Here is a 25,753-nt window from a genome sequence, read left to right as displayed (position 1 = left end):
AAAATTTAAAAATTAGCCACAGTGGCATGTACCTATAGCCCCAATTACTTGGGAGGCTGTGGAAAGAGTGTCACTTGAGCCCAGGAGTTGGAGGCTGCAGTGAGCCCTGATTAGGCCACTGCACTCCAGCCTGAATGACAGAGTGAGATTGTGTCTCAAAAATTAAAAAAAAAAAAAGAAAAAAGAAAAGAAAAAGGGAAAATACCTCGAAACCACTGAAAACAAAAACCTAACACATCAGAACTTATAAGATGCAGCAATGGTAGTGCTAAGAGAAAATTTTATAGCTTTAAATGCGTTCATTGGCTGGGCGCAGTGGCTTACACCTGTAAGCCCAGCACTTTGGGAGGCCAAGACGGGTGGATCACAAGGTCAGGAGTTCAAGACCAGCCTGGCCAACGTGGTGAAACCCTGTGTCTACTAAAAATATAAAAACTTAACTTATCTGGTGGTAGGCACCTGTAATCCCAGCTACTTGAGAGGCTGAGGCAGGAGAATCACTTGAACCGGGGAGGCGGAGGTTGCAGTGAGCTGAGATCGCGTCACTGCCCTCCAGCCTGGATGACACAGCAAGACTCCATCTCAAATGGGAAAAAAAAAAAAAAAAAAGCATTCATTGAAAATGAAGAAAGAACTCCAATAAGTATTCTAATTCTTCAGTTTAAGGAACTAGAAAAGGAAGTACAAATTTCTTTAGAAAGGTAGTAGACAAACAGGGTGTGGTGGTACATTCCTATAGTCCCACCTGCTCAGGTGGCTGAGGGAGGAACATTGCTTGAACCCAGGAATTCTACACTACAATGCACCATAATCATGCCTGTGAATAGCCACTATACTCTAGCCTAAGCAACATAGCAGGATCCTGTCTTTAAAAATATTTTTTAAAAGGTACTACAAAGAAGTAAATAATAAAGATTAGAGCAGAGATAAATCAAATAGAGAATATAAAAACAACAGACAATATTATTGACACCAAAAGTTGGTTTGTGGAAAAAAATGGAAGAAGAAACAAGTTCTAATTCATTTTGTGAGGCCAGCCTCACTTTGAGATGAAAGCCAAGAAAAGACATTACAAGAACAGAAAAAGACTACAGAATACCTTTTATGAATATTGAAGCATAAATTCTTCATAATATCCAGCATAATTCTTCATAATATCAAGAAGACAGGATGTCCACTTTCAACAGTTCTGTTCAATATACTAACGGAAGTTATAGCTAGAGAAATAAGGTAAGAAAAAGAAAGACAAGGAATCTAAATTGGAGAGAAAGAAGTAAAATTATCTGTGTTTATAGATTACATGATTCTATACGGAGAAAACACTGAAGACCCCACAAGCGAAAAATAAAATTTTAGAGCTTATAAAACAAATGCAGCAATGTTGCAGAATACAAAATCAATACACAAAAATCAGCTGCCTTTCTGTAGAGTAACAATGAATAAACAATCCAAAAAGACAATTAAGAAAATAATTTTAGTTATAAAAGCATCAAAAAAAGTAAAACACTTAAAAATAAATGAAATCAAGAAGTCAGTGACATGTACACTGAAAACTACAAAACATTCCTGAAGCAAATTAAGGAAGATAAATAAATGGAAAGATATCCCATGTTCATGGATTCTAAGACTTACTATTGTTAATATTAAAACACTACCAAAATCAATCCACAGAGTCAACGTGATACCTATCAAAATCCTAACAGCCTCTTATACAGAAATAGAAAAGCCTATTCTAAAATTCTTTTCAAATCTCTAGGGATCTCTAATACCAAAATAATCTTGAAAAAGAATAATGTTGAAGAATTCACACTGCCTTATTTCAAAACTTACTACAAAGCTACAGCAATCAAAACAGTATGGTACTGGCATAAGGACAAACAGATAGGCCAATGGAATAGAATAGACAGCCTGGAAATAAATGCTTATATATATGGTGAAATGATTTTTGACAACAGTGCCAAGATCATTCTTTGGCAGAAGGACAGTCTTTCAAAAAATGGTGTTGAGAAAACTGGATATCTACATGCAAATAATAAAAGTGAACCATCACATTACATCATGTATAAATAGTAATTTATATTTAATCAAAGACCTATACTTAAAAGCTAAAACTAAAACTATAAAACACTTAGAAGAGGATGGGTACAGGGGCTCATAGCTGTAATCCCAGCACTTTGGGAGGCCAAGCAGATCACTTGAGGTCAGGAGTTGGAGACCAGCCTGGCCAACATGGTGAAACCCTGTCTCTACTAAAAATATAAAATTTAGACAGGTGTGGTGGTGGCTGCCTGTAATCCCAGCTACTTGGCTACTTGGGAGGCAGAGGGACGAGAATCGCTTGAACCTGGGAGGTGGAGGTTGCAGTGAGCCAAGATCATGCCTCTGCACTCCAGCCTGGGTGACAGAGGGAGAAAAAAAAATTACTTAGCAGAAAACATAGAGGAAAATTTTGTTACAGCTGGCAATGATTCATTGGATATGACATTTAAGGCAGAGGCAACCAATAAAAGACAAACTGGACTACATCGAAATTAAAAACTTTTGCGCACCAAAGGACAATCTCAAGATGAAAAGAAAACCTACAGAAAGGGAGAACACATCTGCATATCACATATAAAATAAGGGCTTAATACCCACAGTGTATAAAGAATTCCTACAACTCTCTGCCAAGCATTTGGGAGCTGAAAAAAAACAGAAATTTTTGAAATATTAAAAATTAAAAATGTTAAATAAGAATTCCTACAACTCAACAACAAAACGCAAATGATTCAATTTTAATATGAGCAAAGGATTTTAAAACAAACTGGTTCAAAAAATATACAAACAACCAACAAAAACAAAAACCAATGCTCATTATTATTGGTCATTAGGGAAATGCAAATCAAAACCACAATGAAAAACCAGTACAGAACCATTCATTGGCTATTATGAAAAAAAAAATACGACATAACCAGTATATGTGACAATGTGGAAAACAGAAACCCTTATGCATTGCTGGAGAGAATGTAAAACATTGTAGCCACTTTGTAAAGCAATACACCTGTTCCTGAAAAAGGTTTACACCAATTATTCTGTGAACCAGCAATTCCACTCCTAGGTATATATCCAAAAGAAGTGAAAGCAGGGACTCACACAGACATATACATACCATATCCACAGTGGCCTTACTGATAGCAGCCAAATTATTACTGTGGAAACAACCCACGTTTATCAATATAAAAATGGATAAACAAAGTATGCTTTAACTATACAGTGGAAATTTATTCAGACACAAAAACAATGAGTTCCTGATACATGCTACCACATGGATAAACCTTGAAAATGTTCTGCTAAGTGAAATAAGCCAGACATGGAAGAGCACATGCATACTTCCACATATATCTCTCTCTATGAATAGTTAAATTCACAGAGAAAGTAGAATGGAGATTATCAGTACTTTGGAGTAGGATGGAATAGGTAATTACATGTATGGAACACTAAGAAGATATAGCAAGTAGCACAGAAACATGTATAAAATGATCCCTTCCTGGGTGTATTCTAGTTTGTACCAGCACTATAAAAGACACTTCCAGATGGGCAGTTCCAGTGGTTAATGTTGGTAATTCAAAGCGTAACACTGCCCTCTAGGCAACATCGTGGAGGTCTATTTGAGATATATTTCTCTGCAAGTTATTCCCATGAACACTCCAATGAAACAGCTCTTATCAAGGCCCCCAGTGACCAAATACTTGCCAAAATCTACACTCAACCCTTTTTCCTTGTCTTATTCAAATTCTCAGTGACCTGTGACATAGCTGACCACTCTCCCTACATTGAAATATCTTCTTCTGGAGGCTACCAGGAGAGGATACCCATGTTTTCCTCCTACTACTTCATTGGGTGTTGGAAGCCATTATGGAGTGAGGAAGTCAATGATTTCAGGAGCTTCTCCACTATTGATGCAATATCAGGAATATCTCAAATGCTGCAGGCAAGGGAGGTTGGTGGGGAAGATGATCTATGACATGCTTGAAGACTTTACTGAGGAACACACTGACAGGACAAGAGCACTGCCATCTTTATAACACCCCTCCATCCTAAGTTGTAAGTTTCTAATTTGGCCACCTGGCCAAAACTGCAAATGTCAGCCCCACCCATAACTTCAAGAGAACATAATGGCCCTAACCTTAACAGAACAGCCAGGACTTCCCTAACCCCTCCTTAATATAATTTTGTCTCAAAGCACACTTCCCCACTGGGCCCTTTAAAAAAGCCTCAGGCTGTAAGAAAAGTTTGCACCTGACCCTGCGGCTGGAAGCCCTTCTCAGGTTTACTCTCAATAAACCTGTCTCAACTGTTGAGCCACCTTCTCATCTCTCCTTTCCTTAATCTTTCTATCCCAACACACATAAGAGAGCATAAACACTTACTAACAAAGAACTTGAAGATATACTGAAATTCTCTACAGATAATGATGATAATGATGATGCAGAAGACTTAGAAGAGGTAGTATCAAAGATGTGACACTTGAAAAATTTGCAGCAGTTTTTGTGGCATCTACAGCCTCTGCAAGGTCAAAGTATTAAAGATTACAATCCTCACAGGGCGCAGTGGCTCACGCCTGTAATCTCAGCACTTTGGGAGGCTGAGGCGGGTGGATCACCTGAGGTCACGAGTTCAAGACCAGCCTGGCCAACATAGTGAAACCCCATCTCTACTAAAAATAAAAATTAGCCAGGCGTGGTGGTGGATGCCTGTAATCCCAGCTACTCTGGAGGCTGAGGCAGGAGAATCAGTTGAACCTGGGAGGTGGAGGTTGCAGTGAGTCGAGATTGTGCCACTGCACTCCAGACTGGGTGATAAGAACAAAACTCCGTCTCAAAAAATAAATAAATAAATAAATAAAAAGATTGCCACCCTCAAGTAAGATCCTTCAATGGAACAAAGCCTTTGTGTCACCCGAGGGATAACATGCCAACAAACACTGCAAGGATATTTAAAGAAAAATAACCAACTTCCTACAATGTTTCTAACTAAATATCTGCAAATATGAAGATAGATCTTTCAATGTGTACACATCTTCAGCTCTCATGCTGAACAGATCCTGACATTAGTATTATTTAGTCTCTTCCAAACTCAGCATCTGCAGTCAGAACCTGGTTCATCCAACACAGATGATCATCCTGACATCTTGTCAAGATTCAAGTGAGCCTGATGTCTCACTGCTTATCTACACTGCCACCCATCTAGTCACCTCAGTGAATCATATTAGGCACCATACTGTAATCATCATCATCATCATCATCCTTGGGTTATCAAGGAAGAAGGACCAGGATTTTCGTAAGTGTTAGCACACGATTCCAGGTCATTAAATAAAAGCAATCTATGATTGCTGAAAAAAAGAAACTGTAGATTACAGGCTCATGCCTGTATTCCCAGCACTTTGGGAGACCGAGGCAGGCAGATCACCTGAGGTCAGGAGTTCGAGACCAGCCTGACCAATATGATGAAACCCTGTCTCTACTAAAAATACAAAAAAAAAAAAAAAAAAAAAAATTAGGCGAGGTGGCATGTGCCTGTAATTCCAGCTACTCGGGAGGCTAAGACAGGAGAACTGCTTGAACCCAGGAGGCAGAGGATGCAGTGAGCTGAGATTGTGCCATTGCCCTTCAGCCTGGGCAACAAGAGTGAAACTCTGTCTTAAAAAAAAGAAAAAAAGAAATTGTAACATTCTAGGTGACATGTACTATGTAGGCAGGCCTGCAATGACTGGGTTTGTTCTCAAAATTATAGGATTATTTTCATGATTCTCTAAAAAAATACAATAAAATGACTATTTACATAGCTTTTACAACACATGAGGTATTTTAGTAACCTACTTTTTATTTTTACTTTTACAAAAGCTTTGGGTTGGTGAAAAATTAAATAATCTAGGCATGATTTACAGGATGCAGGAGGATGTGGATACGTTACATGCAAATCTCATTTTATAAAAGGGACATAGCATCTGTGGATTTAGGTACGCTTAGGGGGTCTGGAACCACACCAATCCCCTACAAATGGTTAGGGGATAAGCATATGCAAAAGAAACATCTTAAGGCTTTACCATGTGTTTTCATTCTTGAGGCTTATCTCCTATGTGATTTATTTCACATTTTTGAAATGAAATAAAACTAATGAATGCTTTCCCACATTTATAGAGTATCTCTCCAGTGAGTCCTTTTATGTCTATGCAAGGAACTGAGAGAACTCAGTGTCTTCCCACATCCCTTACATTCATGCATCTTCTCTCCAGTGTGAATCCTTTCATGTCCTCGAAGGAAACGGGAACGAGTGAAAGCTTTACCACATTGTTGACATTCATAAGATTTCTTTCCAGTGTGAATTCTTTCATGTCGTAGAAGGCAAGTGAGCCAAGAGAATGCTTTCCTGCATTCCTTACATTCATACGGTTTCTCTCCAGAGTGAATCCTTTCATGGACTTTTAAGTTACCAAAATGACTGAAGGCTTTCTTACATGTTTTACACTCATAAGGTTTTTCAGCTGTGTGGATCCTTTTATGTTGAGAAAGGTATGTGAAACAACTGAATGCTTTCCCACATTCCTTACACTCATATGGCTTTTCTCCAGTGTGAGTTGTTTTGTGATTTTGAAAGGAATATAAATCAATAAAGGCTTTCCCACATTTACATTTATAGGGTTTCTCTCCAGTATGAGTTGTTTCATGCCTTCGAAGGGAACTAGAAATACGGAAGGCTTTACCACATTCTTTACATTCATAGGGTTTCTCACCAGTATGAGTCCTTTCATGTCTTTGAAATACACTGGGATAAACAAAGGCTTTCCCACATACCTTGCATTTATGAGGTCCATCTCCAGTGTGCATTATCATATGACTTTGAAAGCTTGAACGATGAGATAATGCTTTTCCACACTGCTTGCATCCATAGGGTTTCTCTCCAGTGTGAGTTCTTTCATGACTTTGCAGTGAACTAGGACAATCAAAGCCTCTCCCACATATCTTACATTTATGAGGTCCATCTCCAGTGTGCCTTATCATGTGTCTTTGAAAGCTTCCCAGATGATGAAATGCTTTCCCACATTGCTGACATTCATAGGGTTTCTCTCCAGTGTGAGTTCTTTCATGTATTTGAAGCGAACTGGAAACACTGAAGGCTCTTCCACATTGTTTACATTTATAGGGTTTTTCTCCAGTGTGAGTTCTTTCATGTCTTACATGGGAACTGTAATCAGGGAAGGCTTTAGAACAGTGCTTGCATTCATATGGTTTCTCCCCAGTGTGTGTTCTTTCATGTCTTAGATATGAACTGTAAATAGGGAAGGCTTTAGAACACTGCTTACATTCATACGGTTTCTCTCCAGTGTGAGTTCTTTCATGTATACGAAATAAACTAGGCCAAAAAAAGGCTTTCCCACACAACTTACATATATAAGGTCCACCTCCACGTTGTACTATTATGTGTCTTCGAAGGTTTCCCGAAGAACTGAAGGTTTTCCCACATGCCTTACAATCATAGCGCTTCTTTCCAGTGTGAGGTCTTTCCTGTGTTTGAAAAGAGTGGTGATAATTGAAGGTTGTCCCACATTGTTTATGTGTATGTGGCTTTTCTCCATATTCCTGACACTCATCTGGTTTGTGTCCAGCATCAAATGTGATGTAGCAATTAAGGAATGAACAACCCATGATGACTTCCCCATGCACACTGCTTTCAGTAGATCCACACTGTGGATCTACTCCACAAGTTTTTTCATTCACAGTACTACCTGGAATCTGGCTACTTTCACTGAATCTCTCTACGATAAGACATCTGTAAAACATAAGAAGTATATTAATAAAGGTTTATTTATAAATGACTTTATATTTATTAGTAGGTACTGGATTTACATTTTACATCATCATGCAACATGTAGGCTTTATGCACTGCTCGAATGTGAATGGACTTAATGTTGTACAAGATAACTAGACCCCAGCTGTTTTCTTGACAATGATAAACACATGGAATTCTTTTTTTTTTTTTTTTTGAGATGGAGTCTCGCTCTGTTGCCAGGCTGGAGTGCAGCAGTGCGATCTCGACTCACTGCAACCTCCACCTCCCAGGTTCAAGTATTTCTCCTGCCTCAGCCTCCTGAGTAACTGGGACTACAGGCATGCACCACCACGCCCAGCTAATTTTTGTATTTTTAGTAGAGACAGGGTTTCATCATGTTGGCCAGGATGGTCTCAATCTCTGGACCTTGTGATTATCCACCTTGGCCTCCCAAAGTGCTGGGATTACAGGTGTGAGCCACCACACCCGGCCGAATTCTTCATATTATTTCTTTTTTTTTTTTTTTTTTTTTTGACAGTAACAATATGTTTATTATAACATCCAGCCAAGAATACAAACACAAAATACCTCTTAATTTAAGGAGAATAAGAAAACATCAGGCGATTCTTAGAGTACTACTACAAATACAGCCTTCACCTACAGTAAAAATTAAGCCAATTTCAATCATTTTGGTCATCATCCCAGTCTTTCTTCCCACTTGGAGGCTTGGGCCCACCAGCTGGTTTTGCCATGATGATCTGATCCACTCTAAGTACAGTGACTGCAGCATTAGTAGCGAGTTTGATAGCCCAATATTTTCCCAGGTAAGTATCTAGAATACCAGCTTCCAACATGTCCTTTACAGCAGGGACTTCAGCCTCAATATCTAATCCAACATTTTTATTTCCTTCTTGATGTACTGCATAAAGTTTAGAGATTACTTCATTGGCCTTAACTCCAGAGTTTTCTGCCAGTGCGCGGGGAATAGCTTCAAATGCCTCAGCAAACTTCTTAATAGCGTACTGTTCAAGTCCAGGACATGTCTCTCCGTATGATGTGATCTGTTTGGCTAATTCAATTTCTGTTGCTCCACCTCCAGGTACAAGACGTTTATCCCTTGTAAGAACTTTGAAAGTATTAACACCATCGTCTACTGCCCTTTCTATGTCATCCATCAGATTGTCTGTAGAGCCTCGAAGTACTATGGTAGAAATGGCGCCATCTTCCTTTTCATGCTTAAAAACCACCACCTGAGTATCTCCAACTTCTGAGAGGCAAACACTGTCACAATGTCCCATTTCTTCAAGGACAGGAGGTGTCAATCTAGGAAGAGCTGTAGCACCAACTGTTTTACAGAGTCTTCGGAGATCCCATTTTGAGTTTAGCCTCACTAACATGATATTATATTTGTTTGCATAATGAAGAGCCATGTCTGCCACTTTGCCACCTGTTACTACGACATTTGCACCAGTATCAGCAATAGCTTTGACTTGTGCATCCATGAGATTTTCTTCTCCCTTACTAAAATTCATCAGTTCTTCAGCAGTCTTTATCAACACTGTTCCCTTAGTTTCTGTTATCGTGCCATCAAAAGGACAAGAGTACACTGCTATTTTTGCATCTTTGACAGATGTTACATCACCTTCGGTTTCCTTCTTAAAAACCATGCCATGCAATACTGAAGAGGAACTGATACCGGAGCCCAGAATTTTACAGACTCTGATGTTATCAACATTGAAATGGCCGGAATCAGGAAAAATAGATACGCATGCCTGAGCAATAAGCTTGGCCAGAAATACTTCATTACCATATTGTTTACTCATTATGGAGGTACGAAGTAGAGATGAGACTTCATCAACATCTCGAAGGTTTTTTGCAGAACAACATACCAAATTAGGAAGAATCTCATGAGCTTTTCTGCAGGCTATTTCATAACCTTCTATGACCTCTGAAACTGACAGGCCAATCCTCAGAAGTTCTTCAGCTAATTCCAGGAGAGCTCCAGCAAATACCAGAACAAAGTTTGTGCCATCTCCAACTTCTTGCTCTTGCATATGAGAAGCCATTACAATCATTTTTGCAGCAGGATGCTGTACTTCTAGTTCTCTTAAAATAGTCGCTGCATCATTTGTCACAAACAACTTCTCCAAGTGGTTGATAACCATTTTGTTCATTCCATTTGGTCCATATGCTGTACGAGTGGTTTGGGCAAGCTCCTTGCAAGCTTGTATATTTCTATACACAGCCTCTTCTAATCCTGAAAAGTGTTTAGCTCCCTCCTTGAGCATCTGGGCAAAGCCCGGAGCCTTGGGAACGTGAAGCGCCATGGCCAGGCTGCAGGAAGCCGTTCACGCGACCGCTCAGAAGAAAGGGGAGGAAGCAAGGCCATATTATTTCTAAGGGAACTATTTTTGCAAACACTGAATAGCTATGTCACATTTAAGTACATGTTTCTGGAGAAAATGTTCTAGGAATAAATTTATACTGGGCTTGTTCATTTTCTTTGCCTAGTTGTATAATTTCCTGTCATCCTAAGAATTGCTCCACAGATACAAGTCTTTCTCTTGTGAGTGCAAATTACCTTAGGCTCCTCCTGGGATTTCTGTGCTGATCTTCAACGTCTGTGTCTTCCCATTTCATTCCTAAAAGGTGGACACAGAAAAAACACTGTAGATTATTGTAAAATTCTAAAAAACACTATAAGATTTTACATACAATGGAATCATGCATGATTCATTCACTGAATTATAGCTGTGTCTTGAACAACATAGGTGTGTACCTCACAAGTCCACTTATTTTGTATTTTTAAGATGGAGTCTCGCTCTGTCGCCAAGCTGGAGTGCAGTGGTGTGATCTCCATTCACTGCAACCTCTGCCTCCCAGGTTCGAGCCATTCTCCTGCCTCAGCCTCCCAAGTAGCTGGGACTACAGGTGTGCACCACCATGCCCAGCTAATTTTTGGATTTTTAGTAGAGACAGGGTTTCAGGTGGGTTTCGAACTCCCGACCTCAGGTGATCTGCCCGCCTCGGCCTCCCAAAGTGCTGGGATTACAGGCGTAAGCCACCACACCTGGCTCACAATTTTCTTCAGTCTCTGCTACCCCTGGGACACCAAGACCAATCTCTCCTCTTACTCAGCCTACTCAATGAGAAGATAATGAGGATGAAAACCTTTATGATGATCCATTTCAACTTAATGCACAGTAAATACATTTTTATGTATTTATGATTTTCTTAACATTTATTTTCTCTAGCTTACATTATTGTGAGAATATAGTATGCAATACATGTGACAGACAGAATATGTGTTAATCAATTGTTTTTGTGACCAGTCAACTGAAGGGTAAGTTGTGGTAAACAAAAAGTTACAGGAATATGTACAACTGGTTGGGGACCCGGCATCCCTTAACCCTGTGTTGTTGAAGGGTCAACTATATCCCCTTTCCATATTTCAAATCATTCAACAGCATTGGTGACCAAGAAAAAAATATCTTTAATTGACTAAGTGAAGACATAATGTCATTTTTACCTATACAGTCCAGGTTCCTAATGGTTTCCCACATCACATCTCTGTACAGAGTCTTCTGTGATGGACCCAGCAAAGCCCACTCTTCCCGGGTGAAGTTCACAGCCACATCCTCAAAGGCAACTGAATTCTGAAACATTCCATATGTACAAAGGAGAAAGGTTGAGACTGACAGTACCAAAAATTTACACCCACTTCATAAACTTTGCATGATACTATTGTTTCTAAGCAATGATTCAACGACATGGTAAATCCACCCTTATTCTCTGTCCACACTTTCTCCAACACAGCAATTCTGATGCTAGAACTGAATGTTGTTGTATAAATAATAGTCAAATAGGAACAAGTCTCTTTTTGATGACTTAAATGAGTGAATTTTATTGCCAGGATCATCCCTAATGTCTACTTTATAGTGGGTCTGTAATTCCTGTCATGACAAAGTCCTACGACTCACTGTGCAAGAAGAGGAGTCCTGAGATTGTATATATTTACAGATGCTGGTTAACAAAGTTGGATCCTTCATGTACTCTGGCACTGGATTTATAGAGGGTCTCCACCAACATAACTAACAACAGGTGCTGAGTATGCATAAACTGTTTATGGAAAAAGTATAGTATTTGCTTAACTCTTATCTTCTCTTGGGGAGCTTGGAATTTTGTTACATGCTCAGCAGTGGGAGCATAGCTGATCAGCCAATGCTAGGTTTGAATGTTTGTCCCCACCAAAATGCATGCTGAAACTTAATCCGCAATGTGACAGTAATGAAAGGTGGGGCTTGAAGAGGTTATTGGGTCTTGAGGATTTGGATCTGAAGAAAATCAAGATTAGGCCGGGCACGGTGACTCAAGCCTGTAATCCCAGCACTTTGGGAGGCCGAGACGGGTGGATCACGAGGTCAGGAGATCGAGACCATCCTGGCTAACACGGTGAAACTCCGTCTCTACTAAAAAGTACAAAAAAAAAAAAAAAAACTACCCGGGTGAGGTGGCGGATGCCTGTAGTCCCAGCTACTCCGGAGGCTGAGGCAGGAGAATGGCGTAAACCCGGGAGGTGGAGCTTGCAGTGAGCTGAGATCCGGCCACTGCACTCCAGCCTGGGCGACAGAGCGAGACTCTGTCTCAAAAAAAAAAAAAAAAAGAAAATCAAGATTAATCCATTCTTGGATTAACAGCTTAAAGAATAAATGGGTAGTGACAGAGTTGGACTTATGTCCCTATGAGAAGAGAAAGAGACCTGAGCTAGACACTCAGCTCCCTCATCACATGATGCCCTGTGCCACACAGGGACTCGACAGAATCTCCACCAGCAAAGAGGTTCTCACCAAATGTCCAGCCTTGACCTTGGACTTCCCCGCCTCCAGAACTACAAAATACATATATTGTTTCATTTCAATCACCTAGCTTCAGGTATTCTGTTATAAGCAACAAAAAATACACTAAGGTAGGCACAAGGAAACACTCTGGGCACTGAGTCTCTAATGAATGACATTCATAAATAACTTTTCAAAATGTTTACTGCAACATGTTACTTGGGGGATTCAGCCCATCCTATGTGATTACACTAAGACAGAACATTTAGAAGCTGGCAACAGTTTCCTCAAATGTAGCAAAGCAAGACAAAAGACTAATAAAATATACTTCACCATCCCAATGCAAAAATTTTAAACTTTTTATTAGATAATGTCAAAGGAGAATAAAGGGGACAGATTGCACATGTTCTTAGAAAGAACTCAATGTCACCTCTCATGAATATCAATAATATTCCCTGAATAGTTAAATCAGTCCTTTAGTAGTCAACAACAACAACAAAAAATGATATCCCCAAACCTAAAAGAAGTCACAAATGTATAAAAATGCTAAAAGCTTTCTCACCAACAAAGTGACAGCTTCACAAGAACAGATAAATAATTTTTTTTTTGGTAGGGGGAGACAGAATCTTACTCTGCTGCCCAGGCTGAAGTGCAGTGGCACGATCTCGGCTCACTGCAGTCTCCATCTCCCAGGCTCAAGCAATTCTCCTGCCTCAGCCTCCCAAGTAGCTGGGATTACAGGCATGTGCCAGCACGCCCGGCTAAAACATTTATGATGATCCATTTCAACTTAATGTACAGTAAATATGGTTTCTCTCTTTTTTTTTTTTTTTTTTTGAGACGGGGTCTCGCTCTGTTGCCCAGGCTGGAGTGCAGTGGCGTGATCTCAGCTCACTGCAAGCTCCGCCTCCCGGGTTCACGCCATTCTCCTGCCTCAGCCTCCTGAGTAGCTGGGACTACAGGTGCCCGCCACCATGCCCGGCTAATTTTTTTTTGTATTTTAGTAGAGACGGAGTTTCACCGTGTTAGCCAGGATGGTCTCGATCTCCTGACCTCATGATCCGCCTGTCTCAGCCTCCCAAAGTGCTGGGATTACAGGTGTGAGCCACTGTGCCCGGCCGAGAGTTTTCTTAAGTAACAAAATAAAGCCTGGGTGCAGTGGCTCACACCTATATTCCCAGCACTTTGAGAGGCCAAGGAACGTGGATCTCTTGAGCCCAGCAGTTCAAGACCAGCCTGAGCAACATGTTGAAACCTGATCACTACAAAAAAATACAAAAATTAGTCCAGGTGTGGGGGTGCGTGTCTGTAGTCCCAGCTACCTGGAAGCCTGAGGTGGGAGGATCACCTGAACCCAGGGAAGCAGAGGCTGCAGAGAGCCTTGATGATACCACTGTACTCTAGCCTAGACAACAGAGTGACACCCTGTCTCCCCCAAACAACAAAGAGAAAAGAAAGTTGGTCCCAAATGAGGAGTTTTCCAAATTTAACTCTGTTAAAATTAGTCATAGTGGCTCACACCTTTAATTCCAACATTTTGAGAGGCTGAGGTGGGAGGATCCCTTGAGCCCAGAAGTCTGGGGCTGCAGTGAGCTGTGATGGCACCACTGCACTCTAGCCTGGGGTCACGGAGCAAGATTCTATCTCAAAAAAAAAAAAAAAAAGTCCATCAAACTGTAGAATGAAATAAAAAGATTAACCACCATCTGGAAATAAATACTAGCAATCCCTCCATGTGAAAACTGGTTAGTATGGACAGTATGCTTAAAAACAAAAAGAAAGGCAGGCTGTGGTGGCTCACACCTGTAATTCTAGCACTTTGGGAGGCTGAGGAGGGTGGATCACCTGAGGCTGGGAATTCAAAAACAGCCTGACCAACATGGCAAAACCCTGTCTCTACTAAAAATACAAAATTAGCCCCGCATGGTGGCGGGCACACCTGTAATCCCAGCTACTCAGCAGGCTGAGGCAGAAGAATCGCTTGAACCTGGGAGGCGGAGGTTGTGGTGAACTGAGATCACTCCATTGCACTCCAGCCTGGACAACAAGAGCAAAACTCCGTCTCAAAAAAAAAAAAAAAAAAAGAATGAGAGAAACAAGGCAATAATATCCAAATAAATTAAACATGAAAAAAGACTGAAAATTATTTCACAGAAGATGAAAGACCACAAAGAAAAAATGCTCAACACCAGTGCTAATCAGCAAAAACCACTGGAGATATGTAAAACATAAATCTTTACAAGGCATAAACACGCACACATCCATGGTCTGAGACTTGATCTACACCTGCTATTAGGATTTCTTCATAAATTTAAACTATCCATAATCTACAATATAGCAATTTTTCCCAATGAATAGTATCTCAATGAGTTAAAAATTCATGAAGTGTTAGTACTTAGCGACAAAGAATAACATTTTCAACAACATCATAAGGTTAACTTGAAAGAACTCAAGTCCCATGAACAGCGAAATGTGTGAGGACCTGGTGACCCACAGCCTCAGACAACAGCATATGTCAAACAGATTGAAGCAAATAAACAAATCGAAAACTTTTCATCGTATTTTCTCCCCCCTCCTTTCATCTCTTCACGCCTTTGGAGTCAATTAAATATTTTTCATTATTCCAACTTGTTTATTTTCTTTGCATTTTAGTTCTATTTTTGTGCATTACATTTTAACAAGCTGCTCCTGGGAAGTGGTTCTCATACTTTATGTGCATTACAAGCATCTGGAGGACTTAATGTAGATTATTGGATCCTACCCCTAGAATTTCTTTCTTATTTTTTTTTTTGACAGTCTCACTCTGTTGCCCAGGCTGGAGTGCAATGCCACGATCTCGGCTCATTGCAACCTCCACCTCCCGGGTTCAAGCAATACTCCTGCCTCAGCCTCCCAAGTAGCTGGGATTACAGGCGCCCACCACCACGCCCAGCTAATTTTGTGTATTTTTAGTACAGACAGGTTTTGCCATGTTGGCCAGGCTGGTCTGGAACTCCTGACCTCAGGTGATCCACCCGCCTCGGCCTCCCAAAGTGCTGGGATTACAGGTGTGAGCTACCATGCCCAGCCCTGCCCCCAGAATTTCTAACTCAGTAGGACTAGAATACAATCCTGAAATGTGCATTCCTTTTTAAATTTTGATGTTTTGTTTGTACATATTCATGGGGTATAATGTTGCCACATCGATATAGTGCATTGTGGTGAGTGAAGTCAGAGCCTTCAGTGCATCCATCACTGCAGCAAGGCACATGTACTCACCAAGCAACCGCCCATCATCCACCATCCTCCACCCTCCTAGAGTCTCCACGGACCATTATTCCACACTCTGCTTCCATGTGTACACGTTATTCACATGTGGGACGTATATCTGCCCACATTTTTTTTTTTTTTTTGAGATGGAGTTTCACTCTGTCACCTAGGCTAGAGTGCGGTGGCACGATCTCGGCTCACTGCATCCTCTGCCTCCCAGGTTTAAGCAGTTCTCTACCTCAGCCTCCCAAGTAGCTGGGATTACAGGCACCTATCACCAAGCCCAGCCTTTTTTTATTTTTAAGTAGAGATGGGGTTTCACCATCTTGGTCAGGCTGGTCTTGAACTCCTGATCTCATGATTCACCCGCCTTGGCCTCCCAAAGTGCTGGGATTACAGGCGTGAGCCACCGTGCCCGGCCTATTCTCCCACTTTTAAGTGAGTACGTGTGGTATTTGTCTTTCTGTGTCTGAATTGTTTTGCTTAAGATAACTGCCTCCCAATCCATCCTTGTTGTCACAAAGGACATGATTTCATTCTTTTTCATGGCTGAATAGTATCCCAATGAGTATACATACCACATTTTATTTATCCAATCCTCCACTCAGGTTGATTCCATATCTTTGCTTTGTGAATAGTGCTGCAAAAAGCAGACAAGTGCAGGTATCTTTTTGATGTACTCATTTCTTTTCCTTTTGGTAGATACCCAGTAGCAGAAATGCCTTTTCATCATAATACTGAGGGCATATTAATGGTAAAATTAACTAACTGAAAACAGAAAAGAGGCAAAACTATGCTTCTAGATAAATACACACTGAACCTATAATGAGTGACAAAATACAAACTCTAGGTCAGTTATGCTTCTGACCTGTAGTGTCATACCTCACACAACTTCTGACAACAAACGTATGGCATTTGCTGAACACTAATTCTCCAACAAAAACTGGTATCCACCCAACATTACTACAGACCCCACAAGTTGAGGGTTGAGTATCACAACCCATCAGCCGCCAGGCAGATGCCAGTGGCAAGCCCCAGAGACCTTCCTTTTAATCAAATGTGTATAAAACCAATGACCCCCTCCTCAGGGTCAATAATGTGCTAAGCCAACCCACAGAACTCAGCAAGTCACTCTGCTTAAGGTTATCAGTTTGTTATAAAAGGTATCTCAAGAATAGCCAAAAAGAGAGAGACACAGCAAAAGAAGGGGAGGGATTGGCAAATCTTCCCCTCTTGATTGACATTACCCACCCAGCACATCCAAACACATTTTTTATTATATCACAGACCCAGATAAACTCTCAGATTCATAAATGCTTTATCCATCAGGCAGAATCAAAAGGTACCTTTCTCTAAATCAGCTGTGACAGACTTTTTAATTTGCACTCTGATTAAACCAACTTAGTGAATGCAAAACCAGGATGCTGATAATGTTGAATTTTACCCAAGCCCTGTAACTCTGGTAAATAAGTAAGACGACAGAAAATCACCTCAAATCCCCAAGCCCAGTTCTTTGTGTTCTGGACAAGCAGTCACAAAACAAAACAAAACAAAACAAAAGCACCCTTTGCTTACCTAGATTATGCCCCTCCCCGCTTTTCTAAATTATAACTCGGCCAGATACAGAATCTCCAAATTCCCATTTTTTATCTTATGATTAGCTGAGCAGTTTTGTCTTTGCTGATCATACTGAACAAAATACAACTAAAGAAAAGTTTGCTTAAGTTTCTCTCCTTGCTCCAGGACTGTGAACTTTCACCCATCCTCAGCCTGAGCCAGCATAAAACCCCTCCTTCATAACCCATCTGAAGAACAGACTTAGGTCAGAGTAAAACATTCTCTGATCTAGAATCTGATTCTCGGCCGGGCATGGTGGCTCACGCCTGTAATCCCAGCACTTTGGGAGGCCGAGACGGGTGGATCATGAGGTCAGGAGATTGAGACCATCCTGGCTAACATGGTGAAACCCCATCTCTACAAAAACACAAAAAATTAGCCGGGTGTAGTGGCATGCGCCTGTAGTCTCCGCTACTCGGGAGGCTGAGGCAGGAGAATCACTTAAAACAAGGAGGTGGAGGTTGCAGTGAGCCAAGATCATGTCACCACACTCCAGCATGGGCAACAGAGCTCTCGAGACTTCATCTCAAAAAAAAATCTGATTCTCATCCTCCATCCTGCCCTCCCCTTCGCATCTTCCTTCTAATCTTGGGTGCTCTTCCCTTAGCAAGAAAAGAACTTTTCTGCCCAACCTTAGAGATGCCGCAGATCTTTTTTTTTTTTGAGACCCAGTTTCACTGTTGTGAGCCACTGTGCCCAGCTGGGATGCCTCAGATCTTATACTTGATGCTTTCCCCTTTAGAATGAAGTCACTTAGCTAAATCCAGATTTATTTTACTTGAGAATGTCTAGCAACAGCCCCACAACAGTAAGAAATACAACCTCAAACAGGGAATTAGCCCAACCACCTCAGCTTTCTAATGCTCTGTAGCTTCTCTCAGTATAAAAGCCTCCTCCCATGGCTGGACTGATCAGGTTGGGACACCTGCAGGGGAGGCTTCCAGGAAGAACCAGTTTAAGTGGGCCTTCCATAACCTCCCATTGCAGGCTCAAGATTGGCCTCAACTGGGAGTCACCGGCCTCAGGCCTCTCCACCCCACTCAAGGCCATTCACTTCCCTCCCATGCCTTACATGGATAGTTACTTGGTTTAGTTAGTATTTATTAGTTAGTTTAGTTAGTATTTATTTATTTAGAGATGAAGTCTCACTCTGTCACCCAGACCGGAGTGCAGTGGCACGATCTTGGCTCACGGTAACTTACACTTTCCAGGTTCAAGTGATTCTCCTGATTCAGCCTCCCAAGTTAGCTGGGACTACAGATGTGGGCCACCACGACCGTGGTGGTGGGTGCCTGTAATCTCAGCTAATCAGGAGCCTGAGGCACAAGAATCACTTGAACCTGGGAGATAATGCTTGCAGTAAGCCAAGATTGTGCCAGTACACTCCAGCCTAGGCACCAGAGCAAAATTCCATCTCAAAAAAATAAATAAATAAAAAATAAAGGTAGGCTGGGAGTGGTGGCTCATGCCTGTAATCCCAGCACTTTGCGAGGCCAAGGTGGGAGGATCATTTGAGGTTGGGAGTTCGAGACCAATCTGATCAACATGGAGAAACCCTGTCTCTACTAAAAATACAAAATTAGCCAGGCGTGGTGGTGCATGCCTATAATCCCAACTACTCGGGAGGCTGAGGCAGGAGAATCACTTGAAACCGGGAGGCAGAGGTAGCGGTAAGCCAAGATCACGCCATTGCACTCCGGCCTGGACAACAAGAGTGAAACTCCATCTCAAAAAAATAAAAAATAAAAAATAAAGTTAAATAGGAAAAGCACAAGTATCTATCCATTTCAGACAACAAATACCATTTAGTTACTACTTTCATAATAATAAGGCATTTAGTAAATTAATAATATTTGAGTTCTTTAGCTGTTGGAAAGTCCTGTGCCACAGAATTTAGCATTAATCTGTCAAGGATACGTAACAGGAACAGAACAGTTATCCACTGTCCTAAATTCCCCACCCTAAAAAGGAAAGAAACTAAAGTTTTGGTAAATCTTTATAATTCAATCAAATACCACATTTTCTGTTAACATGTGTTCACTTTTTCTGCAGCCATAAAGAAAGCACGACCAAACATTTTTCCTTCATCATACTATCACTGCTAAGTCCTGAAATTCCATTTGAAATAATTGGAGAAACTTACCTGACAGGCTCTGGGGGAAAAAAAAGTAAATGAAGGGTTTTTGTTGTTGTTGTTTTAAACAAAAATTGGAGGCTGAGGTGGCAGATCACTTGAGGTCAGGAGTTCGAGACCAGCCTGGCCAACATGGCGAAACCCCGTCTCTACTAAAAATACAAAAAAAAATTAGCCAGGTGTGGTGGTGCAGGACTGTAATCCCAGCTACTCAGGAGGCTGAGATGGGAGGATTGTTTGAACCCAGAAGGCAGACATTGCAGTGAGCCGAGATCGTTCCACTGAATTCCAGCCTGGGAGACAGTGAGAGGCTCCATCTCAAAAAAAAAAAAAAACAAGGAACAGATGACTACATATATAACCTGCTTTCCGAAATCCAACTATTTCTGGCCTCTGTGGAAATACTTTATTTTCTCTATCAATCTGTAATGATAGGATGCATCTTATAGTTAATAAAACGTTGAAGCTGAAAAGAGTGAATACCTCTTTTCAATGTGACAACCTCAGAGATGAGCAGTGCTGACTGAAACACAAACAAGTCTAACTCAGGTGTCAGGTAAGGTCATCCTATCTCCTGGGACATTAGTCACCCCCATCTGCTCAGTACAGTGATCACCCGCCACCACCCCAGGAGATACTGCACTGTGTGCTTTTCAGGCTCATGCACACATGACCTGAATAGGAGGTTCTTGCACAACCGGAATGAGTGGGTTCTCCAGTGCTTACATATTGTTTTCTCTCTTCATTAGTCTGAGAGTCAGGAAGGAAGAAATCATTTCTGTCTTCTCCCCCAAATACGATCATTCAATTGGCTGACCAGCCTGTGTCCCCAAGGAATGGAAACTGGGGTTGGGGAGGAAAAAGGTGATTGTCCCAAGGGTTAGCTTTTTATAGAAATGATATACCAGAAGATTCCTCCCATCCCACCCAGGCATCCAGCTGTTCTCTGTAAGGCCCCACCCCCTCAGGCTGCTCACTGGGAGAAATGACCCAGGGGCTGATATTCACTAGACCTTCCCAGAGACAGGGCAGCTGTGTGTCTCTTGGGTCAACCCCAGGCAGTTCTGAAACAGAACCAGGAAAAGACGGAGAGTGGGCTGAGAACACATCACTCCGTAAAGTTTCCAAAGGGGACTCTCAATGTTGGGAAGGTATCCGCACCCAGGGGAAAGAAAAGAAGGAGAGGCACAAAGGTTTTTTGTTTGTTGTTTACAGTCGAGTGTCAGGTTATTCTCTGCTTTCTCACATGTGAAATGTTCAGGAACACAAATCTTTTAAGAAGCCGGCCGGGCGAGGTAGTCACGCCTGTAATCCCAGCACTTTGGTAGGCTGAGGCGGGCGGATCACCTGAGGTAATGAGTTCGAGATGAGCCTGGCCAACATGGTAAAACCTAGTCTCTACTAAAAATACAAAAAATTAGCCGGGCATGGTGGCGGGCACCTGTAGTCCCAGCTACTTGGGAGGCTGAGGCAGGAGAATGGCGTGAACCCGGGAGGCGGAGCTTGCAGTGAGCCAAGATCGCGTCACTGCACTCCAGCCTGGGCAACACAGCAAGACTCCGTCTAAAAAAAAAAAAAAAAAGCCAGACATTGATCTGTGAAAACAAAATGAAAATTAAAACACTGGGACTCTGAAATTTAGCACGGGTGGGGCGGAGGAGGGAGGAGTTCATGATGTTGCTATGAATTGAGGAGGGAAAGTTAGCCTGGGTAAGGCTCTGTAAACCAAGGGAGTTACTACCACCTCCAGGAGTAGTTAGAATGAGGAAATAGGGTAGTGGATTTGAGACCCTGCTACCCTCATCTCTGAAAAACTCGAAGAGGAATCAGTCACCCTGGGAAGAAAAGAAGGGACTGGGGACCCCGCAGATCACAGCTCCTCCCATGCACAAACCCCACGCAAGAATCTGGATTCTGATTGCAGTTAGATACTAACCAGGCACCCTCAGCCCCACTGCCTCGCGAGGCCGCCTCCCTGAGAGTCAGGTCACAGAAGACACTGACCGCCTGCTTCCCCATGGTGTCTGGGGATAAGATCTTGGAGAGCTACTCGATTCGCCCAAGTTCTTTCTCAGATCTTGAATTCCAGCGGAAAGGCTGGCGCCAAGCAGGCTGGGAACCCACTCAGCGGGAGAATGAGGTTTCTTCACCTCGCGTCCCAGGATTCGGCCGTCACTTCCCCACCAACCAGCGACCCCACACCTCAGCCGCCCCTGTCCAGACCCCTAAACACCCCCATCCCCAAACCTCTCACAGAGGCGAAACTGGGGTCTTCTCCCCACCCCTCTATTAAACTGTTTCTGCTGCAGCCCTTGGAGTCTCGGTGCAGTGACTCGGACCGCGAACCTGTGCGGGTTACAGCCGCACAATCTGGGGAGACGTAGGGCTGCGGCCGCGGAGCTGCCCCAGAGAGGGCGCTGGAGCGGGGGGCCGTAGTCGCCGCGCAGAAACGGGACAGGACGCCCGGGGTCCTGGCTGCCGGCCCAGCCCCCACCCCCAACCCCGCGGCTGAGGGGAACAAGGGCAGGCTGTGCCAGGGGAACTCGGGTCCGCAGACCCCGCAGTCGCCGCGGGGACGCCCGAGTCCCGCCACAGCCGGTTTTGACCGGTTCCAACCAGTCCTTCGCCCTGCCTCAGGACGCCGGGCCCCGCACACTCACCATTTCCCGGCTTCCGCGGTGTCCCGGGTTCTCCCCAAGGCTCCCCGCTGCCAGCATACGTCTCAGTGTGACACAGCCTGCCACTGAACTGCCAAGTCGTCTCTCAGCTACAAAGCCGGGAGCAGGAGCTCAGAGGGGTGGAGAAAGCTCCACCCTCCTCCCGGGAGCGCGCCTGATTGGCAGTTCCCACGAACTCGACCCTAACACTGATTGGGTAGAGCTCCAAGTTCCGCCCCCCCGGGAACTGATTGACAGAAGAAGCGATCTTACACAGCTGAGTGGAGCCAGATGAAGCGGTTCCAGACGCAGCCTTTGATAGGGTGGGCTTCCTCCCTTCGCTATGACCTGACCCCTCCCACAGGATATTTGCATTTAAGCGGAATTTCCTGCCTGTACTCAATGTGCTCTTCCTGCTCCTTCTTCCTGGACGGGGACCCTCAAGTGTGTGCTGGGAATTCGAGACTCACTGCCCAGTGGAGCCATCCCCTGGCCTCTGAGCAGTAGGGGAGCCCAGACCACACAAACCACACTGAAGCAGGAGGGAAGGCTTGGTGTCCTCCAGGGATCAGGAATTTAGGATGAGGCTGCTGGCTCCATGGTCAAGCCTTTCTCCCCACTTCTCTCTCAATCTACTCATTCTCAGACCAGAAAATAAAAACACATCAACAATGAAATAAAATTGTTAAATGCATGGAAAATCTGGAATTATATGGCAGCAATTTTCTATAAAGGAATCAGAAAAAGGGGGAAAAAAAACCAACCTGAATTAGTTCAGAGAAGTTTCAGCCACAGTTCAGCAGGAAACCCCCTTTCAGGAGGTTAAACATATTCCCAAGCTTAGAAGCCAGATTCTGACTCCTGAAATTGAGTGCCAGAGTGTGTAACCAGCAGCTTAGCAACTAAGTCTCCAACCACGTTTTAAACCTTTTTTGTCATCTTCTTCTTTCCCTTTTCCTCTTTCCCTTCCTGATCCCAAGATAATAACTTCGAGATAAACCGGATAGATGTTACCTCTCATCTTAAAATACAGCTTCAGAATGTACTGTGAACCTCCACTCTCTTTCCTTTCGCATACTATACTGCCATGCCTTATGCACATTTATTTTTATTTTATTTTTTTGGAGACGGAGTCTCACTCTGTCACCCAGGACAGAGTGCAGTGGCACGATCTCGGCTCACTGCAATCTCTGCCTCCTGGGTTCAAACACTTCTGCCTCAGCCTCCCAAGTAGCTGGGACTACAGGCGCATACCGCCATGCCTGGCTATATTTTTTGTATTTTAGCAGAGACAGGGTTTCACCGTGTTGCCCAGGCTGGTCGAGAATTCCTGAGCTCAGGCAATCCACCCGCCTCAGCCTCCCAAAATGTTAGGATTACAGGCGTGAGCCACCACGCCTGGCCTATGCACATTTATTTACCTAAATACTTATTAAGCACACACCATGCTCTCTTATTTGGTCATATATTTCCTTAGAAGCTTCAAGGGTTGGATCTTGATAGGGACCAGGCACCTCTGGAATTCTCTCTCCAACAAAAGAATACTTCAAAGACGGAAATCACACCCAGCTGAAGAGTGACTACAAGACTGACTGCGACTAATTTGAAGTAGTCCCTTCACCAAATGGGACATTAAAGGGGGGCAACCAGAGCAAGTCACGCCACCTGGTACCTCTAGCCCCCCTTGCCTCTTCTGCATTCCAAACTCTTTCTTTAAAAACCCCTGCGTTCCCTCCACAAATTGAACAGTGGAATTGCTTTCTGTTCTTCCCCTGCTAGGACAGATAATAAAGAAATCTCGCTCCCTCCTATCACAACTCGTTATTATTTTGACTTCTTTCCACAAGCGGCAAGCAGCCAGACCCTTTTGCCAGTTACAAGTGGGATCAGCACCTGGTGATGGGGCAGGGGCACTGAAGGATTTAGGGATGAAGAAGCTCAACTTGCCCTTCTGTGTCCTCTGTGCAGTGTGGAAATGCTCTCTCCTTCAAGACTTTAAATATTAATGAATTAAATGCTCCAATCAAAAGCCAAGGCATTAGACTTTGAAAATATAAAGATTTCCCATATTTGTATGAAATACAAGTGTACCTGGTAAACTGAGTTCTTTCTCTAGTTTGTATGAGTCACAAAGAAAGAATATCTAATGGAACAAAAAAAAGGCAAAACAGGACTCATTTTCTGGCCAGAGAGGAAGGGGTCAGAGTCAGCTCTTGCTCCGAAGACACTTGCTCCTCCTAGAGCTGTGGGAAGCTGGGGAATTTTAAGCAGCTAGATATGGGATGGGGACATTTGTAATATGGGCAGAAAGGAACTTCAGATGTGCAGGCACAAATCATAAACATGTCTCTTTATACCACACATGTTCCAAAGGCTGGCCGGGTGTGGTGGTTCACACCTGTAATCCCAGCACTTTGGGAGGCCGAGGTGGGTGGATCACCTGAGGTCGGGAGTTCGAGACTAGCCTGACCAACATGGAGAAACCCCGTCTCTACTAAAAATACGAAATTAGCCAGGCATGGTGGCACATGCCTATAATCCCAGCTACTCGGGAGGCTGAGGCAGGAGAATCGCTCAAACCTGGGAGGCGGAGGTTGCAGTGAGCTGAGATAGCACCACTGCACTCCAGCCTGGGCAGCAAGAGCGAAACTCCATCTCAAAACAAAACAACGGACCGGGTGCGGTGGCTCACGCCTGTAATCCCAGCACTTTGGGAGGCCAAGGTAGGCAGATCACGAGGTCAGGAGATCGAGACCATCCTGGGTAACATATTGAAACCCCGTCTCTGTTAAAAAAAAAAAAAAATTAGCTGGACGTGGTGGCACATACCTGTAATCCCAGCTACTCAGGAGGCTGAGGCAGGAGAATCACTTGAACCCAGGAGGCAGAGGTTGCAGTGAGCTGAGATCATGTCACTGCACTCCAGCCTGGTGACAAAGCTAGATTCCATCTAAAAAAAAACAAAAAACAAAAAACAACAACGGAAAAGCTACCGTGACTTTCTTCTATGGGTGAGGATTTTCATCTTACAATAAGGTGTCAATGATCTAAATCAGCAGTTCCCAACCTTTTCGGCACAGGGACTAGTTTCTTAGAAGATAATTTCTCCATGTACTGGAGTGGGGATGGTTTTGGGGTGATTCAAGTACATTACATTTATTGTGCACTTAAATATTATTATTACATTGTAATATATAATGATGTAATCGTACAACTTGCCATAATGTAGAGTCAGTGGGAGCCCTGAGCTTGTTTTCCTGCAACTAGATGGTCCCATCTGGGGGTGATGGGAGACAGTGACACATCTTCCAGATTCTCATAAGGTGCATGCAACCTAGATCCCTTGTGTGCGCAGCTCACAATAGGATTCATGCTCCTATGATAATCTAATGCTGCCTTTGATCTGACAGAAGGCAGAGCTCAGGTAGTAATGTGAGTGATGGGAAGTGGCT

The 25,753-nt window shown here is 43.0% G+C and overlaps 2 protein-coding genes across 6 annotated transcripts in view; both read right to left on the bottom strand.

The window, feature by feature from the left end:
• Nucleotides 1-2,452: 2,452 nt before the first annotated feature.
• ZNF442 (zinc finger protein 442) overlaps nucleotides 2,453-25,753 on the bottom strand; it is a 35,101-nt gene continuing 11,800 nt past the window's right edge. The window contains exons 1-5 of one of the 5 annotated variants that reach the window (XM_033199434.1): nucleotides 22,305-23,423; nucleotides 20,371-20,487; nucleotides 11,339-11,465; nucleotides 10,391-10,451; nucleotides 2,453-7,809 (exon numbers count right to left, since the gene is read on the bottom strand). In XM_033199434.1, coding sequence (XP_033055325.1) covers nucleotides 6,174-7,809; nucleotides 10,391-10,451; nucleotides 11,339-11,465; nucleotides 20,371-20,448 — 1,902 coding nt within the window. In that variant the 5' untranslated portion in view covers nucleotides 20,449-20,487; nucleotides 22,305-23,423 and the 3' untranslated portion in view covers nucleotides 2,453-6,173. Of the gene's footprint in view, nucleotides 7,810-10,390; nucleotides 10,452-11,338; nucleotides 11,466-20,370; nucleotides 20,488-22,304; nucleotides 23,424-25,753 lie in introns of those variants that run through there. The other 4 variants (XM_033199435.1, XM_033199436.1, XM_033199437.1 and 1 more) reach the window with 4 other exon arrangements.
• Nucleotides 8,321-10,210, bottom strand: LOC117076204 (T-complex protein 1 subunit theta). The gene has a single exon (XM_033199441.1). It carries the CDS (start codon nucleotides 10,134-10,136, stop codon nucleotides 8,490-8,492), a length of 1,647 nt encoding a protein of 548 aa, XP_033055332.1. The 5' UTR covers nucleotides 10,137-10,210; the 3' UTR covers nucleotides 8,321-8,489.

This window comes from Trachypithecus francoisi, unplaced genomic scaffold, assembly GCF_009764315.1.
Source record: "Trachypithecus francoisi isolate TF-2019V2 unplaced genomic scaffold, Tfra_2.0 Lachesis_group5, whole genome shotgun sequence".
Classification (NCBI taxonomy): domain Eukaryota; kingdom Metazoa; phylum Chordata; class Mammalia; order Primates; family Cercopithecidae; genus Trachypithecus; species Trachypithecus francoisi.
This window is presented reverse-complemented; position numbering and strand designations above follow the sequence as displayed.

Bases quoted from the DNA above. Each gene is read 5' to 3' on its own strand.
- LOC117076204 (XM_033199441.1), bottom strand. From the start codon at position 10,136: ATGGCGCTTCACGTTCCCAAGGCTCCGGGCTTTGCCCAGATGCTCAAG.